This window comes from Cryptomeria japonica, chromosome 3 (assembly GCF_030272615.1).
Source record: "Cryptomeria japonica chromosome 3, Sugi_1.0, whole genome shotgun sequence".
Taxonomy (NCBI): Eukaryota; Viridiplantae; Streptophyta; class Pinopsida; order Cupressales; family Cupressaceae; genus Cryptomeria; species Cryptomeria japonica.
The window spans coordinates 767,954,383-767,974,279 of record NC_081407.1 but is presented as its reverse complement, the minus strand read 5'-3'; the positions used below and the strand labels follow the sequence as shown (position 1 = coordinate 767,974,279).

The window sequence follows — 19,897 nt, the reverse complement described above, 5'->3', positions numbered from 1 at the left end:
AAGGCAAGATTGGAGAAAGAGATAGGAAAGAAAAGGAAGTACAAGAAGGAAGTTGGGCAGTTGAAGAAGTATATCCAACACTTGACCAAACCCATTAATCAAGAAGATGCATCAACTCCTCCACTCTTGACTCTTCCACAGGAAACAATTGGGGACTTTAAAGAAGGTAAAGTGACAACTAAAGAGGCTAAAGAATGGATGGCGGGACATTTGTGAAAAAATTGATGTTGGCATATGGACAAACTTCTTCATTGCACTCTTGAATTCAAGACATGTCAGAAGTGTGGGGAGATCTTCATGATATTCAAGATAGAATAATCGCATGCTTATAGGTGTTGAAAGGAATTCCCAAGTAGGAATTAATAGATGGGCAAGCGATTGCAGCTAGAGTTGTGCATGATTTCAACACATGGTATTGGGTGTTAATAGCAAGAAGTGAGATTCTGGAAAAGGTAAAGGTTGATGGTGTCAAAATTGAGGGGCTGATCAAAAAGATTAAGAACAAGATATTCCTTGTGGCTGCTGATATACTTGGGATAGAAACAATTCGGGAGAATGAAATGCACGTGGCAAATCTGAAGATCAAAGCTTAGGAGAATTTTTTCACTGTCACAAGGCCAAGCCTTAAGCATAATTTGACTAATGCATCAACTTTCTTTTCCATCAGGGATGCCTTTCAAAAACAAGAATTGGGGGAAAATGCTTTTCCACATATGCTGATGACTTGGCCATAATGAAATTCAAGATAAACATGCTGCCACATGTCACAATGGAAGAGGTCAATCCTCTTCTGTCCAATTTCATCGAACATGCTTCTGTAGAAAGAGGATAAGGATGCATCCTTCTAGAAGAAAGCTCCATGTGCCACAAATCTTTCACGCATTTGTTCTTATTGGATAACTCTTGTAAATCCCTATTAGGGTGTTTATGCTTTAATCTAGGCCGTTGATCGCTGTTTGATTTGGGCCTTTCTTAAGGGCTTCCAAGAATGGGGGAAATGCAGATATGTAACTGTTTTTGCTCAGCCATCTGGATGGGTATTTTGTTAGCCTTGAGCATGCATATTTGTGTATGCTTTTGCTTACCTTTATATTAGCATAGGTCATCTTACTGGATGTGGTTACAGTAACCATATTGACTTGGGTGAATGCCTATGTATTCTTTTTTGGTTTTAATTTAATTTTACCGCAGCTTCGCTGCACTTTACCGAGCAAAAAAAATAATTTATAGCTTATTCAATAAAAATTTGTAATTGAAAACAATAAAACCAGAAATTAAGGCTAAAACATATATATCATATTTTCAAAAAAGTTTATAACTTAAAGATTAAAATTTAAAGCAGAATCCTAGACACATATCTTATTAAAAAAAAGAGAAACAAAACTTTAGCCTGCCCCAGCCACATCCGCCTCCAGCTGCAGACCATTGCTGCATGAAATCTGCAGCAAATATCAAAGACAAAAGAAATACAGGCCTTTCATAGAAAGACACTGTTTGTCTTCTACATGCCTTTCCCATTCTTCACCAGACTGAACAATGCAACTACACACAACTTTAGCCTGCCCCAGCCACACCTGCCTCCAGCTGCAGACCATTGCTGTATGAAATCTGCAGCAAATATCAAAGACAAAAGAAATACAGGCCTTTCATAGAAAGACACTGTTTGTCTTCTACATGCCTTTCCCATTCTTCACCAGACTGAACAATGCAACTACACACAACAATGATACCTCGATGCTGCACAATGAATAGATGAAAGCATTAAAATTTGAAGGCATCAGCCCCATGAAATGCAAATAATAACAGCTGACAATATGGGCACATTTTACAGATAAAAAATGAGAAACCGCAATATAAAACAGGTTTTTAAAACTATTTTAAAGAAAAACTTCTTAAAAAATCATTTGCCCTTGTACAAACGAACTTAGTGGCCAATTGGAACATATTTAAGGTTTTTTTAATTGTTCACCAGATTTCAAATTTATACAATAAAATCTAGCAAAATGTGTGGGATAGACTAACCCATTGAATGAAAAAGCAGACATCTGAATTCAAACTCTGACAAGGTACATGATAAATATTAGAAAATTTTCATTCCGTTTAAATCTTACTTATAGGATCCATGTTTGCTTTCAAATTTTTACTTATAAGCTTGAAAATACATAAATAATTTCCCAGCAGATCTTGTTCTTCTCATTCAGACCCATGAGAGACCAGGGCAAGTCCTACCTCCCGTTTTTGGTTATCACTGAATCTTAACATTTAAACAGAAGACATGAACATCAGATGGTATCTAGAGTTCTGGAATTACCACTTTCCTCGCTCTTGACTACCACCAACATCATAATTTCAGAGATTGCTGTGGATAAATGCTCCAGATACTACAGTTTCATGTAACAAGGGGCCCGCTGATTTTTCATAATGCCTCCATTTCAGTACATTAGTTCCTTCCAGCCTCTTTCTCTTTTTGTTCATGTTGATTGTAGTATCTGGATCTCTACTAAATTATTTTGGGATACTCTCCTTAGAGATGCCATTCCTCTAGACAGATTCAACACACCATAATAGGGGCCACCATATCCTTACCCATAATGTGAATGACACATTTGGTCTATTTCAATTGGATCATGGTAACTGTGGGTTTTGGACAGCATCGGCAAATGATAAGAATTTGGCCACAGCTTATGGTACGCAATTTCTTGAAATGTACAGGTCACATGGTCCCCTGATTATTGGTGGGCTTCCTTATTTTCTGAATTCTAGCGTATTCACTTGCACTCTAGATGATGATGGTTGATTATGTTCTCACCAACAGTACTATGACCCCTCACATTCCTGAATTGAATATATTTGATCACCTTCTCTTGCTGATCATTTTACCCTGGATGTCACTCGTTATTTCTTTGCTACCCTCTTATATTGACCCTTCTGAGTTCCTAGACTTCTAATCACACCATGATAAATTTTAATACATGTTTGGTTGATGATTATGTTGTTTGCCTCTTTTTTAATGTCAAAAGTTGGATTCTTAAGGACAGCTACTTCCAACACCAAATTAGTCTCATTTGCCCTTTCCTCGTTGGGAGGCTTCCCTTGACTCTTTTGTAGACATAATCCACGAATCCAAATTGTCTCCATCCTGACGGTTATGGTCTTATGAATGACTAGAATGAACGGTAACACAAAACCAAGAAAAACAGATGCTTGATATGTCCTACTCAATGATCCGACCTTGTCTCCTCTACTTGTAGTTAATATACTTATCTCCTTCAAAGAAAAAAGCACAAATTTCATGCTTTTAGGAAAAGACATGCTCTTGTAAACCATCTTTAAGTATCTGATGTTCTCTGGTGAACCGAAGCCTCCATTTCATGCTTTTAGGAAAAGACATGCTCTTGTAAACCATCTTTAAGTATCTGATGTCCTCTGGTGAACCGAAGCCTCCCTGCCTCCAGTATCCTGTCATCAATGGCATCCAAAAATCATCATAGAGCCATTTTGAAGCTATCAATTGACTACAAAGGACTTTGCGCAAAAAATTTCAATGTCATTGAATCAGTCATCTTTCCAATTTAGAGACTTGTTTAATGAGACAATTTTCTCAGGTTCCCCTCCCCCTTGATTCAAATACATCAAGAGCCCAAATTAGAAATCAGGGGATATCTCTAATCCAAATTATTGCTTAGTGATCCTGATTTACCATACACTTGACAAGCCTTATGTCAGTGTTGGACAAAAAGCTTTCCAAGCTGCTAGAGCAGAGTAATTTGAAGGTAAGAATGCAGGTTGACTTCAGCAAACAATTTTGGGCCATTGATCATTTTGCTGTTCAAGTTATTATTCAGGAAGGACCACAGTGATATTCCAAACTACTTTTATTCTTTATAGACTACAAAAAGTGTTTGATATGGTGCTGTCACTTTTTCCAGAGATTACATAATATTAGCATCTCAGAGTTATTAATGCTATCACTAGACAACAAGGTAGTGGCTGTCCAATTTACCATCACCATCAAACACAAGTGCCCTCTCACCAACTCTCTTTGCAATCATGTCGCAAACGCTATGTTGCTATTCTGTCAAAAGGTGTGATCCTCCTGGTACATTGTCTGACTGTCTACAAAAACAACTAGATGCTTAAGATCAGTTCTATGAGCTTTGGCATCTAACTGTTAATCTTGGTAAGATTAAGTTTGTGATCATCAAAAGCTTCAAAAATGCTTTCTCCAAGACATTTTCCCTGCAAAAACAATACTATAAAGTGAGAAATGCCTAGCATATTTAGGAATTCAGTCTGCAGGCGCCTCTCTCAATCTTAAACATACATGTCAATCATATCTTCATAAGAAAAATGCCACCTCTTGCATGTTAAAGCATCAATCTTTTCAGATGCAATGTTATCAATTAAACCGACGGTGCTTTATAGGTCAAAGATTTGGGGGCTATGACAAGGGCTGTTTCAAATGGGTGCAGATTGTAATACTTTATATTTTGACATATTGCAAATGGATCGCCTCAAATAAATAGAAACTTTGGGCTAATTTTCTTACCACCTTCATTGTCTTCAGAGCATCTTTAGACTTCCCATCTTTATTGACTTAGGTCCATACACTATCTTACCTCAGACCTTTTGCTCATTATCTTGAAATCATCCATACACTTAGTTCTACCAGAGATGTAACCATGGGCCAGAAGAGATGCTTAGTTTTAGCCCTTTGTTCTTTTGCACTATTGAAAAGACACGTTTTGTAATGTCCCCACTTTGAAATACAATTTAAAAATAAATGATAATAATAAAATTAAAATTAAAATATAAAAGAATACACTTAAATATAATTAAATTTTAATTAAGTTAATGAATGGTCAAAGGCATGAAATGAAAAGTTGTGACTCCCTCAAACATGAGATATAGAAGGGAGAAGAGAACCTCATTTGAGGGGGATAATATGGGAATCAGAAGTACAGATCTGATTTAAATAAGAAGTGCAGATCTGATCATGAAAGGTTGTGTCCCTTTCAAAGAGCAGATATAATGAAGAGTTGCACTCTTTCAAAGGGTGCTAATGGTGGAAAGGGTGTGTCTCTTGCCAAAGGGCATACATGATGAAGAGGTGTGACCTCTCCCTCACATTTGAGGATATAAAAAGGAGAAAGTCTCAATTGAGGAGGACATCAAAGGGAGATCAATTTGGAGAATAATTTATTATTCTCAAAGGGCAGCAATGAAGAGTTATGACTCATTTCTTATGAAGAGGTGTGACTTCCCACAAAAGAAGATATAAAGAAGAGATTAATTCAATTGAGAAGGGGGAACTGGAGGAATCATTCATAAGATCAAAGAAGTCAATAAAATCAATGGATCAATATCCAATATTAGAATTAATAAGGGTGAAAATTGGGGACATTACACGTTTTGAGGAGGTGTAAACTATCTTGCTTCATACATTGATCCATTAAATATGGGTAGCCTTGAATGCATTGTTTAAACTCTGTTTATTGCCCATCCTCTTCATCTTTAAAACGTCTTGAGGTTTAATAACATTCTCTATAAACTCAGATCCATCTTGCCTTGAGCCTTTTCCTCTTCATCTAGAGAGTATTTTAAGGCTTATTCTCCATCTCCACATACTTAGGTTCATGGAAGATCTTACCTTGAGCTAAAAGAGATACTTATTCTTCGCCCATTTTTCTTCACAGAAGTATGCAAAGACCATCATACACCCTGGACTACTAGCATTCTCATTGACCAGCAGCTTCCTTTCCGATTCCCTTTAAATGCCTTTACAACCTCCTTCAAGGTTAGGTGGTTACCACTAAAGCAATCAACATGTCTGTATATCAGCAAGAGCCTGAAGAGGTCATTCCATATCAAGCATTCCTACAAATTACAGATGGCACGATCATCTGCCATAGCTACATACAGTCATTGGAGTCAACCTCAAGATTGCTCTTGGTTCATGGCGGGTTTATAGGATCTCCACATTCCCAAAAGCAATAGAATCTTTTTCCTTTGTTGCCCCAACTAAAAGAGAACACTGGAGTATTGTATTATCAAGTATCCCATCCACCACACAATTCGTGGCAGACATCCTGGTTTCATAACAATTTAGGCAGTTCACTTGTTACTTTTTTTTCCTTTACTGATTTGAGGTGCTTTGATCTCTGCCTCTCCGAGATGGTCGGCTTGGGCTTTCATTGTCAGGGACAACGACTACCAAATCAGCTTTCCTTCCCTACATCTACAGAATGTGTGTGTTTACAAGAAAGATAACAGATTGGATTCCTACATTGATATTCTATTCTGCTCAGAGTTTGATAATATGCAGATTCAGAGGAAACGAGATGACATACCCCTCCTTCCCTCAACAGTGTAATTTCAAGAAAGATTGCAGATTGGATTCCTAACTTGATATTCTATTTTGGGCAGTGTTTGACAATACACACATTCTAAGAAGATGAGATGATAAACTCTACCTCCGTCTCTTTGTCCCTCTTTCCATATCTCTGAGAATGTGTGTTTCCAATAAAGATTACAGATTGCATTCCTATTTGATATTATATTCTTGGAAGAGTCTGAAAATATGCAGATTCTTAAGAGATGATAAACACCAGAGCTAAGTCAATCCTGCAACAGGAAGCGTTCCTTGACCAAACTAGCAGTGCCATATTTTCCACTGTATCAATGTTCTTCAATTTACAATACCGAGCTTCAAAAGTTACATGGAAAACTAATTAAATATAATCCAAACAAACAACTTTAACCTGTGACAGACGAAGAAGCATTCATAAGGTAAATATCTTCCTATGTATAATTTCGAATTATTGTAACACTTACTCATTTGATGAATGAGAATATGGCGGTTGCCTCAAGTGATCATGGGCTGTACCATGATACAAGTCACTACTAATACCCGCATGCTGATATTTCCCTGCTGAGGGATCCCAGTCTCCGCCATTATAGCCACGAGGAGGAGGGGAAGCAGGCATTCTTCCTTTTGCATATGCTGGCTGAGGCACAATCTCAAGACCATGTGTATTCTGTAACAGAAAAAATATGTTTATTAGGTAGAAGAAAATTAATCATATATGAAAACAAGAAGACTCCATATCTGAGAAGAATGGAAAGAATTTATGCTCACCGGTGTGGGATTTGAATGGTCACTATTTGGATGGAAAGGTGACTGTGGAGCGTAAGGAGATTGATATGCTGGATCGGCTCGCCAAGCTGTCAAATGATATTGTGAATCCTTCAACTTTGCCTGCAGAAAGTATTATCCAATCATATTGTCAAATTGTAAAATACTATAATAAGAAACATTGTTCTGACTTTCGCGACAAGAGTTATACTTCTAGGAAATTCATCAGAGAGTTCTTATTCAAATTTTGGTATTGGGACCAATCACAAAAACAGGTGGATGCTTCAAGCATATAAAATCTATTTAGATGGAAAGCATTCAGACCACCAAACAACAAGGGGGGTGCTTCAAAATAGTGAATATCAACTGAATGTGTTCTCAACCCTCAAACAGCATACTCTAGCATCCCAAGTTGCTTATTTTAATCCAAATTTGTGCATTTGTGCAGCAATTAGGAAGGCCATGTTCCTTAAATTGTTCATCATTTACAGAAAAATTTCACGTGGTCAGTTCCTTGTCTAGCTTTGCAACAAGTCCAGTTGTTGCTAAAAACATCAACACATGTCCTCTAGTTGATGTCTGGAGCATTTATCCCTACATCGTCAGTACTCCTATCTTATCACATGTTCCAGTAACATGCTTAAATATAAATGTTTCATTGAATTGTCTCAAGCCTCAAACTGAATCTACATTAGTTTAAGTTTGTGTCACAAGTCCACTCACACTCCTATGTCTGCCTAACCAATTCAGTTGCTCTCTGGTGTTATACTAAATTAATTTGCTTATATTAAGTATATAATTAAAAGAACAAATATGCAGAACATAAGTGAAAATATAAACTTAAAAACATCAACATATGAATGTAATGTCCCCTTTATAGCACATGTTGTATGAGGTTGTCGTTAACCTATTTCTCCATGGTCTCGTAGGCTAACTAGGACACTTAAGGGATCTTGAGGATATTTGGCCTATAAAATTTCAGTTGCAGGCGATTCTGAGGTCTTTTGATGTGTTTTTGGGATACTTACTATTTATAGTAAGTCAATTGAGCCAAGTCAGGATCATCAGTGGTTCATGAATAATATCATGTCAATGGTTATTGATGATATCGATTTGAGATTTTAATAATCATTTGCGATTATTATTTAATTTATCAATAACGTTAAGTTAAAAAGTTAAATTAAAATATTTAACTTTATTGATGTGGGAACTTAAGTTAGAAGGGAAAGTAATTTAAATATTAAAAGTTCACTTTATTGAAGTGTGTGGAGACATGAATGTTGAAGGGAAAAAAAATATATCTTTTATCCCACAGGGGTTGGAAAGTGTGTGAGCTCTCCCAAGAAAGTTATAAAAGGCTCTTAAGAGCTCATTTATAGACATGCTTGGTTTATTATTTTCTCTTGGAGAATTTGGGAGCTTTGACTTTCAGCAAGTTTGAGGACGGAAACCCTCGAGCTTGGAGGCAATGGACGGAAACCCATTGTCAGTGGAAATATCATTTAGGTAACTAACTTGTGTTTCACATTTTTGGAAATGAAGGTACTGCTACTGTAAGGTATCTTTTCTGTTTCTACTATTCATTTTGCTAGGGTTTGAATATTGTGAAGGAGTTTGGATGCCAGACTCGTTGAGCTGCATGTTGGACATTGTTGGGTGCTACACTGACGTGAACAGTGATGTGAACAGTACGTGAACAGTGATGCTACAGTGACACATCAATCTGCTGTCCACAAGATTTTGATGATCTACTCGGCACTTCATTGACATATCTTGCATCTAAGGTTTCAGCACCCTATTCCTAGGCTTGGACACATATCTTTGGAGGAGTTGGGGATTAATTTTAGCTGTCATTACCTTCAGACTAAGGGCAGAGAATATCAGACCTACATAAGGAGTTTCAGACATTATCTTCAGCCATTCATGTCATCAAATTGTGCCTAAAGGACACATTGAACTTCAGATATGTTGATGATCCGTCTATGTAATGCATTTGCATGTTGTAGACACATTTCTATAGGTTTTATATGTCTGAAAATTACTGTGACGGACCTGATAAACATTGTACTCAGATCTGATATGAGGATAATAAAGTGAAGTTAATAGTGAGAAATTGTTGTTTTGGTTTATGCACTCTGTGTTATCAATTTTGTATGTTCTTCTATATTTGGCATTGTAAACATACATTAAACACAATCAAAACTCAGAAATCAGACATCAGAGAGCTAGCATGTCAAGTGTTTGACGAAATGTCAAATCTACTAAATGGAAAAAATTGTACCAGAATTAGTTGGAGTTCTTACAGTGGTTTCCTTTGCAAACTTGTTTGAGTAATTAATGTTGTTATGTATAAATGAGAGACTTCTTAACAATCATATGAGCATATGAGCATATGTGCAAACAATCCCAATCGGCCAAAGACATTACTAAGAGCAGCAAACTGTGTGATAAATAGTCTAATCCATTAAGGTAGAATTGTTGCAAAAAATTTGGTTGTGAACCAAGGGTGGCCATTTCAATAAAAATCATCCCTTAGTATATGGTTATAACCTATGTCAACCGGTCAGCAAATTCCATCCATGAAATTCAAAATCTGACATTTTTTTTCAAAATCCAAAAATGTGTTTTTGTTCGCATTGATATTCATACGGGAAACTGGGTTAGGGTTGTTTCATCAAAATATATTTTAATACATGTTTTCAACTATATCTTTTGGATTAAAAAACATATTGCAAGCCTCATTGTGGACATTTCAAAATCTACCCTGGGGGATGCAGATGCTTATGCCCCGCCAAATGACTTTTGCAACTCCCTCCTGCAGCAGTCATTGATGACTATTCTAGCCCCATCAAAAAACGGGCTCCCTGCTAAAGTAGCGATCAGCTCTCAGAGGGAAAAGCTGGCCATATCTATGGGTATTCAGAAGTCTAAAGATGGACTCCTGCTGACACACGTCTCCCATATTTATGTTCAAATATTCTCGATGATACAAAATTCCTATGCACCCTTCCAATAGTTGAATAAAGCACCAAAGTTTTTATACAAGATGAGAAAGTGGTATTTACTTGTTACCTGACAAATAAACATTACATCAGTTGCCTAACCGCAGAGAGAGAAAACCAAGATCAAAATCCCCAACCCTCAATTGGTTGATCACAAGTCATTAGTTTCCAGCAGACTATTATATCCTAAAATAACAAGTCATTACTTTCCAGCAGACTATTATTTCCTAAATTCCAATTCCTTAGATTACATTGATTGTTCTCTTTCAAACCACAATGTTTTATGTTTTAAAATTTAACCACAAATTATTTATGAATGTTTTAACCACAAATCATTCAGTGAAATATGGTTAGAAGTTAGAACTATTGGCATGATTTGTCACTGATGTCATATGTATTTGTACAGTGTGTCTTGATGATCCTGTAGACAAACACAGTTTGATTATATTCAGAAAATCTATACAAATCTGCACATAGAAATCTGTTCAAAAATGTTATTGGTTCAGTTCAAAAATAATAGAGCATTTTACCATCTTCTTATACAGCGCTCAGATATTGTTGTCTCTTCTTCACAGCTTTTGTTGAATATATACACACATCGTTTGAGGATTGAGAAGTTGTAAAACGTGGAGTTTATAGATTTGTGTATATGAAGGAGTGTCGGATTATATATTTGAATTTGTTGGCTCTAGTAGTTAAAACCATTGGTTGGTTGTAACTAAGTTACAATCAAATATTTAACTAATCCACGTAATAGCTTTTTGTTAAAAAACAAACCTCATCAAGCATATACAACTACATATGCTTTAGACGTGGAGAAAGAGAAAGCAGTTTTAACTGCCAAGGGTAGTTTTTAACTGAACCATAACTATCTGTTGAAAAAGGCTTATGTAAAAAAAAAGCAATTTGCGTATTTTCTGAAGTGAGTGGAAAAGAAAGAAAAAAGGGTTGAGCAATTATATTCTAAAGTTCATATACTGTGGTTATAATCGTAAATCCAGTCTTCTCTGTGTCTTTGAGTGACTTTTATGATTTTTGGAATCGATCTTCACAGCAGTGGTTAAGTCCAGACTAAGAATCACGTTGTAGTTGGAACTGGTTGATTGTAAGTATTCTTCAGATTATTTGCTTTGAAGTCTGAATAAAGATTTGAAACTAAAATATACATCTATTTGCAATCAGATCACAGGTTTTCTATACTTATATGGATTGAAGTTTGTTTAATTTCTGGACAAGTTGAATTCCAGGAAGAAGAAACACAGGGGGCTATGCATTAGAAATAATATCAAACAGATCTATACTTGCAGTCTTACGTTGTTGACAGTATGATAAACCTACTTAAATTAAATCTGTGCAAAAGTATGTTTGGAATTGAGTACCTTTGTTGATGATTTCAGTGGAACTTGATTCGGGTGCTATTTAATTCAGATTGTTGAAGGTATTTGCAGGAATCTCAAAGTACTCAACATGTCACAGGGAAGTCATTTTTACAGTTATACGGAGATCACTTCAACTTGATATTGTGTTTTGTGTACTTTCAGTTTGAAAAAAGATATTTGTCAAATTTTCAGACTGATAGTTTGCAGAAGTCTCTATGAAATTGTTCTGAAAAGATCATAAGCTTTCTTTCATACATCTTGATTTATATATTGTAATTGTTACTGAGTTGGTGCTCAGATCAGTAAGTTGTAACAGCAGATGAGTTGGTGACTCTATTCGGTTGGTGCCCTAAGATTGATTGGGTTGGTGCCCAAAGGATTGTAATCTTTTTAACTGTGAGGCCAGATTAGGACAGTAGATCCTAGTGGCATTTCTCACCGTGGTTTTCCCACACTGGGTTTCCACGTAAAATCTTGTGCCTTGTGGTTTTGCTGTTGTTCCTTTTCTAGTTTCAGTTGTTACATGTTTTCCATCTTTCAATTTCAGATTAAAAGTTTGAAATTACTAGAAAGGATTAAAGTTATTTTACTACTGATTCACCCCACCACCACCCCCCCCCCCCCTCTCAGTGGTACTTCTGTGTTCTACAAGAACATTGATGCAACAAACTTTATTGGGCAACAGTCAACAGAATAAAAAATTATAAAATCTCATAAAAAATTCTAAAGCATCAATTTCCTTTCTTGCAATAGAATAATAGTCCATAGAAAGGATTTATCATACCTCACTAAGATTAAGTTTCTCATGCAGATGTTGTATTAAAACCTGCAGCAAAGTGAAGGTGACAACATAAAATTTATAAATCATATAAGAATTGCAAGAATGACAAAGTAGGATGCTAGCAAAAGCAGTCTCTAATGCAAAACAAATTTGAATTACATCTTAGGTATACAAAAGCCAAAGAGTAAAAAGATGTTTGCAACAATGTACACACTGATCCTGTCACTTACTTCAGGTATAATTAATCACCAAATAAAATATAGGAAAAAAAGTATGTGCGTGATTGACCATCATAATGGAAGTAATGTTCATCAATATCATGATTGCTTGCAGGATTGGTTCTTACTAGAAACATTGTTGGACATGATTAACAGGTGACTATCATCCCCACTGGATTTAATGTATACAGTTCCTTTTGTTAAACAAATATGGTCAATTCCCTACCAATGTTACATTAAGTTCTGTTTACACAGGAATAAATTGCATACATCAGTTTTTTAAATAGAAATATAATTAGAAAATTATAATATTAATGTCTACAATGACGAAAAGTAAGCCAACAAGGCTCAAAAGTACATTTGGTTCACTTTCAATTGAGAAGTAAGAGAGTAAAGGAACCCTAAAGAAGAGCTTCATAACTGATGACCATCTAGAAAGATGTGTGTGTGTGTGTGTGTCTGAATGTGTATCTCTCTATCTGAAGTGTGTGTGTGTCTGAATGTGTATCTCTCTATCTGAAGTGTGTGTGCATGCACATGTGTTACTTTTAGTCATTTGTGGACATTTAGGAAATTTATTTATTTATTTTTAATTGTAGTCCCATTTCAGATTGTAAGGTATACAATTAACACCGGCAGAAATATTACAGAATGTAACATTGGTAGGGAAATTCATAATATTTATGTTTACAAAAGTAACTTTGTTAGACAGTTTATTAGTTTAACCATTGAAGACGAGATTTCACAGATTAAAACCAACTCTAAAACCAAGAAAATTGCCAGATACCAAACACTAAATGGATACTGTTTGGATCACCTCATTAAAAAAATTTAAAAATTGACTGAAGTTAAATTCAGACAAAACTGACTACCTCATCCAATTCTCTTCCTCTTGCACTCTTTTCCCATTTCCAAGGTTTCCATAAAAACCTTTCAGAATTTAAAGATCTAATATTTTTAAGTTATGGAGCCCTGCATGTGACCGATTAATTGCAGAGATCATAGTAACAAAGCTTATTAAATTCTTCACGTTGTAGTGATCATACTAGACATCAACTTTGTGATGTCTCTTGGACAGGTTTTATGCAACATTATAAACATTCTTCTCAAAAAATAAGAAGAAATCAGCAAACCTTGACATTGCTGACAATTGAATGAGCATCCGTAACAGCAGGTTGGAAATCATATTCTGCCAACAAAGGCAACAGTGCTGATACAAAAGCTGATCGCTCTTGCTCTGCAGCCTGGAAACAAGACATTGTATTTTCAGCATCTCTATGAAATGAAAGTAAACACATTCAAACATTACTTCTAAGCAACTTTTATTCCATTGTAAATCTCATAAAGGAAATTACATGGCAATGCAGAGACAAAAGGAAATAATATACTTGAAAACAAATTTAACAATAGAAAATAACTCACAGGATAAGACACATTTTAAGTCAATAGTGAAAGTGTTCGATAAAGTATGCAACTTAGAAACCAACATCAGGCTGGCAATGAGGAAAAAAAATCGTAAAAATAGAAAAAAAACATGCATTAAGATTTAAGACTATCAACGGATTTTATCTTTCACAACATGAAAACTTCAGAATTCACAGAAGTTCATGAGAACAAACATCCTGATGCAAAAGTGAGCATACAATTCAGAATATTTATCCCACTGCATGACTACAGAACAAACCAATAAACTATGAAATAGATGCAAGAAAAATAGTTACAGACAATCACGAATTTTAGGGGATTCTACCATGAATAAGGATTTCATTAAATATAAAAGGCTGACAATCAATAGTCAAACCAAATTGTACTAAAATACAAGTTATCATTTTCATTAATAGAAATCACACATGTTTGCAGCATATTTAAACCTGTATAAACTGACATATAATAAGTTTAAAAAATATTTTTCAACTTTTCTAATCGATTTGCCAAAAAGGCAAAACCCAGGCAAAGTCTTGGGATGGAGCCCTGCAGTATCCTGCCAAACAGACCTGGATTTAGCTGGCTCCACCAACAGTTGTTTAGCAAGATGGAGGTGAACCAAGTCCAAAGAAGCAAAACTCTGCAAAAAATAGCGATTATACCCGGTTAATCGTTGATCGCAGGCCTGACCAATCAATTCCCTGAAAAAATTGCGATTTTTTCGGTCAACGCAGTCAACGATTTTATCGGGTGTAACCCTGAAAAAATCAGGAACAGTCGCGCGCAAGTAGTCGGGAAAAGATCGCCAGCGCAGAACAAAAAGCTCGCAAAAACCCTAAACGGTGCGGAAAGTTAAAAAAACAGTGAAATTTTTTTATAAGTATGCTGCGCGAAGGGTTTCAGAGGCAGAATGTGGACAACAGGAGCCATCGACGGGAAGAAGAGCTAAAGAGGAAGAAGAGCCAGGTCGCACGCAATTGCCAGGTTTTTTTTTATGAAAATTGCTCAGGTTCTTTTTTACGAAGATTCATATAAAGTTCGATGCCATTTTTTAAGTGCATGAATACTGTTCATATATACACAGAAAATTATGTCACAGAAGATTAAACGTTTTTTGAAGTAATAATCTGATTTATCACAGAAAATTATACACAGAAAATTTGTTATAAAAAGAGTAACAGGAGGAGGTAAGGTTTTTCCTGACCGAAGGTGTACATCACTAATGTAGATTGCATATGTAGGGTATTGATTGAACTCTGCTGAATACACTAGATGTTGGTGTGGTCTATTATTGGGATTAGGAGTAGGCTAAGTTGGTAATTGAGTAGGTGTTTTGTCTATAATAAATTATATACACAGCAAATTTAAATTGCATGAATATTGTTAGGATATTATATTTTTCTGTGTATATAATTTATTATAGACAAAATAATTTTTCCGTGTATAATTTTCTGTAATAAATCAGATTATTTTTATGTTAAGAAATGTCCTAAAATATTTTTAAAAAGTAGTTTTTGATTGTTTTTCTGCAATTTTTTACGTTCTTTTTGCAAATCCGATTTTTTCCTTATTTTTTCTAAAAATCTTATACTTTTGTTTTGCTAATTAATTCCCCAAACAATTATTGCTTCCATGGCTCAACCACCCTCTAAAAATGACATTTTTCTTTTTAAATTCTCTTTTATCACTTAACAATTGACCAAAATGTTAAATGGTAGTGCTCGAATAATCACAGGCAAACCATCATTGTTGCCTTCCCAACCATAGACGATAGGTTCCTATCGTCACCCCCGAGCACAGTAGATATAATTCTATTAGTTTTATCAATCTCCAAGAAAATGTGATAACCCTTCATATATATCCACCTTGGATGAGGAGACACGTCTCTTAAATGAGGGTCGGCTCACATTGTTTTAACAAATATAAATTATATTTTATATATAATGGTTGGCCCTATGAGTATATTTAATATATACTCATTTTATTTTCTTCAAGTCGGCCTGAGAAGGATACCAACCGAAGCTACAATAAGATCAACACTCCCTCTTAGCCAGGGAGGAATCCTTCTCGATATCTTAGTCACGTAGTGACATCCACCATGGCTACTCCAGAGGGTGGATCCATCATGGCTACTCCCATGAATGGAATGCAAATGAACACAAGTGCCCATCACGGAGTCACTCAACATGATGTCATCATCTCATCATGACGTTCACCATGGCTACTCCCAGAGGATGAATAAACACAAGTGCTAAGTCATGGAGTCTCTCACATGACATCCACCATGGCTAAATACAAATAATCGAAACACCAAATATGTAAGGCCGATAGACCATTCACATATTTGGTCTCACTTAGTCCGTCTGTAGGATTACCATCGATGCTATATCATCAACGCTCCCTCTTGGCTAGGGAGGAATCCTTCTAGATGACTACAAGTCTCATTACCTCATTGTGATGACTAACATAATGACTACACGTGTATGAAAGAAGCTTATCATCTCATCGTGATTGCATATCACCTCATCGTGATATTTGACCACAATGGCTACTCCCATATGTGGAAAGGAAAAATATCACCTCACTGTGATATCAACCATCATGGCTTCTCCCATGGATGGTGTAAGAATAGATATCACATCACCGTGATATCAACCATTATTGTGAGACCGTCACCTCACAATGATGGTAAAATGCACAAGTGTTCATCATTGTGAGATCGTCACCTCGCAATGAGATTCACCATGGCTCATCCCAAAGGGTGAACACACAAGTACAAGAAAATCATCACGAATTCCCTCACATGATGTTGTCATGGCGTCACACACATGACATCCACCATGGCTAATCCCGGAGGATGGATCCACCATACCTACTCACAGAGGGTGGAACAAGGGCTTTCACCTCAAAATTCTCTCGCAAAGAAGAATGCACTAACAAGGGCTTGCACCTCAAACTTCTCTCGCAAAGAAGAATGCACTAACATGGGCTTGCACCTCAAACTTCTCTCACAGAGAAGAATGCATTAACCAAAACTTCAAGATGAAGAGGCTCCCTCTGAACCTGATATCAACCTTCTGACATCCTCGTTCAAGGTTGCCTCTGATGAAATGTCAGGCTCCCTCTGAATGTTAATTCCTCCTCTTCAAAGAAACGTCTTTAGCCACCTACTCAGTCTCATGGCAGCAATTATCAAGTTCTTCCTTCGTTGAATGCAATCTCTTATGCTTCTTGGTCCAGCCTGAAAGCATTTAAAAGAGATTACAAATAGTTCATAGAACTAATCTATCCAAAGCAAAATACCAATGCTAGAAGCAAACAAGATTCACTATCCCAATGAATTAATTACTACATAAAAGAAAAAGTTTCATCAAACATGGAATACTTATCTCTTTATGATGGATCTCAGAACCTTTATCCACTTCCACTATAGGAGGGACACAAATGGAGCGATTAGGACGAGCTTTCAGCTTAGGCTGATAATCGCATCACTATCAATAACAGAGTCATCTTTATCATCTGAAATAGGAATCACATCTGGGGTGGAGACAGTTTGCTTCTCATATGCAATTGCCAACTTCTCGGATGCAATAGCAAACTTCTCAATCGTAGCTTCAGTGGGCTAATATTAGCCTCAGGAATTCACGGCTGATACATTATCATGGATTGCCACCATTGACCCGAATGACCTGAGCATTGACCCACTCTCCTTCATCACTGGCCAAGAATGCAACGACGGGCGCCACGTCAATGATCTAACCTAGGTGCTCAAAGGTGTTAATGATGATAGCTCTGGTCGGTATCCTTAGCATAACCAACAGAGCCAATCTAAATGTTCAATTGGCCTTTCCGGCCTTGAACATTTAAATTAATGATACTCGTCTACACTATGTGTGTTGCATATGATGAAACCCATCCATCATATGTGCTCAAAAATTTACTTATTCTATTTGCCAATTGCTGCCAAAAAGTTTACTGTAGACACGTGTATATATCAGATCATTAACTTACGATAGATATTTTATTATAACCAGTCAACATCATAATTGCTATCAGCGATTTGATTGGTAATCGATTGGGTTGTGTATTAGTTAAGCCTTAACCGATTATTAGTGAATTGGTTTGATAGAAACCACTGGGACTCTTGGAGTAAAGAGTCACGACTTCCTGAGAAGTCGTTCAATATCATATATCAATATGATACAGTTTTCATTTTTTAATAGGTCAAGTCGATGATGATAGAAACAGTGAATACAGTTATGATAAGAGTTAGACTATAATACACTAAAGGATAAATTAATCAAATAAAACTACTATAATTATCTGAGCATACATCCATGGCATATTGAACAACACTCATCGTCAGTAGTATACTTTCAAGGGAAAGTGAACATTGACTATTAAACGCTTGTTGTCTTGTCACATTTGTGGGAAGTTAAGATAGTAATACAGTACAAACTGTATACTCTTCTGATAAAATTAAAGTAAACTATATTCTTCAATCTGATCACAAAACTTAACATGGTATCAGAGCAAGTTTAAGGAAAGATCAGATCAGATCAGATTGATAGAAGAAGGGCTATCTTCCACTTTTGTCTTCAAGTTTGACTACATATATCATACGTCAAGATGGTGAATGGAATTAGAGTTGAAGATAGACTTGAAAGAGCATCAAACTTCGTATCTTGGAAGTTAAGAATTATGCTTGCCTTGGGAGACAATGAATTAGATGAATTAGTGAGGGAAGCTATACCAGAACTAACCGAGGTAATGAGAAACTTCAATGGAGGAAAAAGAACCACAAAGCAATGAAGATGTTGGTTGACTCGGTGAAAGATCACATCATGCCAATTATCTCCAAGTTAGAGACAGCATATGGCATGTTCAAAGCATTAGAGGAGATGTATGAGATAAACAACACTAGCCGAGCACTTGCATTAAAGCAACAACTTCACCATATCAAAATGACGAAAGAAGAATCCATCATCTCATACTTCATGAGGATTATTGAATTGAGAGATCAACTCTCTACCATTGGACATACCATAGAGAGTAAACAGTTAACCATGTTGGCACTCAATGGTCTCCCTTCTTCTTGGGAAGCATTTATTCAAGAGATAAGCACAAGATCAAAACTTTCCAAGTTTAATCGATTAAAAACAGACTGTGTTCAAGAAGAGTCAAGATTGGTCACTAGAGGCATTGATCAAAGTTCTACAAATGAAGATGTTCATGTTCTTGCCTCTCACTCCTCAAAGAAGAAAGGTAAGAAAGGACACTTCAAAAGAAGGAAGGATATTTCAGAAATCCAATGCTTTAGATGTGACAAATATGGTCACTTCGCAATGAAATGTCCAACCAGGACTATGCTTCAACCTTCCATTGCGGATGTTGGTAAGACTCTTCCACAAAAGGATGCAGATGAATTCATATTCTGATTTGAAAGAGATAAGTTTTATGGGTGAATAATGTTCATAAATTTCATTAGTTATTAATTCATGCAATTACATTATGCGTGTTATTTGTAAAACAACATTGTCAGCAGATGTCGGCTTACAACAAGCTGCATTTGGATATCTTGTTTTTTAAATTTCTTCAATTTACTATGAGAAACTTGTCCCTTACATACAGGACATCTTTAGAATCACAGCTTGTTGCTTTTCAGGTTATAGAGTTTTCAAGTTCTATTTGTGATGAAATTGAAATTCAAGAAGAATATGCGAAGGACTTTAGTGGAGATTCTGAGATTTTGTATTTACAAAACAAATATTTACCTGCAGAAGTGCAATTCACTTGTGAAAGCCATAGAGGCACTTGTGCTGGTAATGATAGCATCTAGGGTTACAAAGCCAAGATTGAGACAAGAGGGCTCTCTCAGTGAGAGGGAGCATACTGAAAGGGGATTTTGTTCTAAATCTCAAGATCATCATATTCCTACCTAGGACTTGATCTTATGA

General features: G+C 36.1%; 1 protein-coding gene across 4 annotated transcripts in view; it reads right to left on the bottom strand.

The window, feature by feature from the left end:
* The window catches only part of LOC131078112 (uncharacterized), a 154,597-nt gene that overhangs the window by 73,478 nt on the left and 61,222 nt on the right, over positions 1 to 19,897 (bottom strand). For all 4 annotated transcript variants that reach the window (XR_009113730.2, XM_058015784.2, XM_058015782.2 and 1 more), the window contains 4 exons: positions 13,649 to 13,759; positions 12,301 to 12,342; positions 7,139 to 7,258; positions 6,835 to 7,037 (listed from right to left, as the gene is read on the bottom strand). Coding sequence is in view for 3 of the 4 variants with exons in the window: in XM_058015784.2 (XP_057871767.2) it covers positions 6,835 to 7,037; positions 7,139 to 7,258; positions 12,301 to 12,342; positions 13,649 to 13,759 (476 nt within the window). In the remaining variant the exon portion in view is untranslated. The remainder of the gene's footprint in view (positions 1 to 6,834; positions 7,038 to 7,138; positions 7,259 to 12,300; positions 12,343 to 13,648; positions 13,760 to 19,897) is intronic.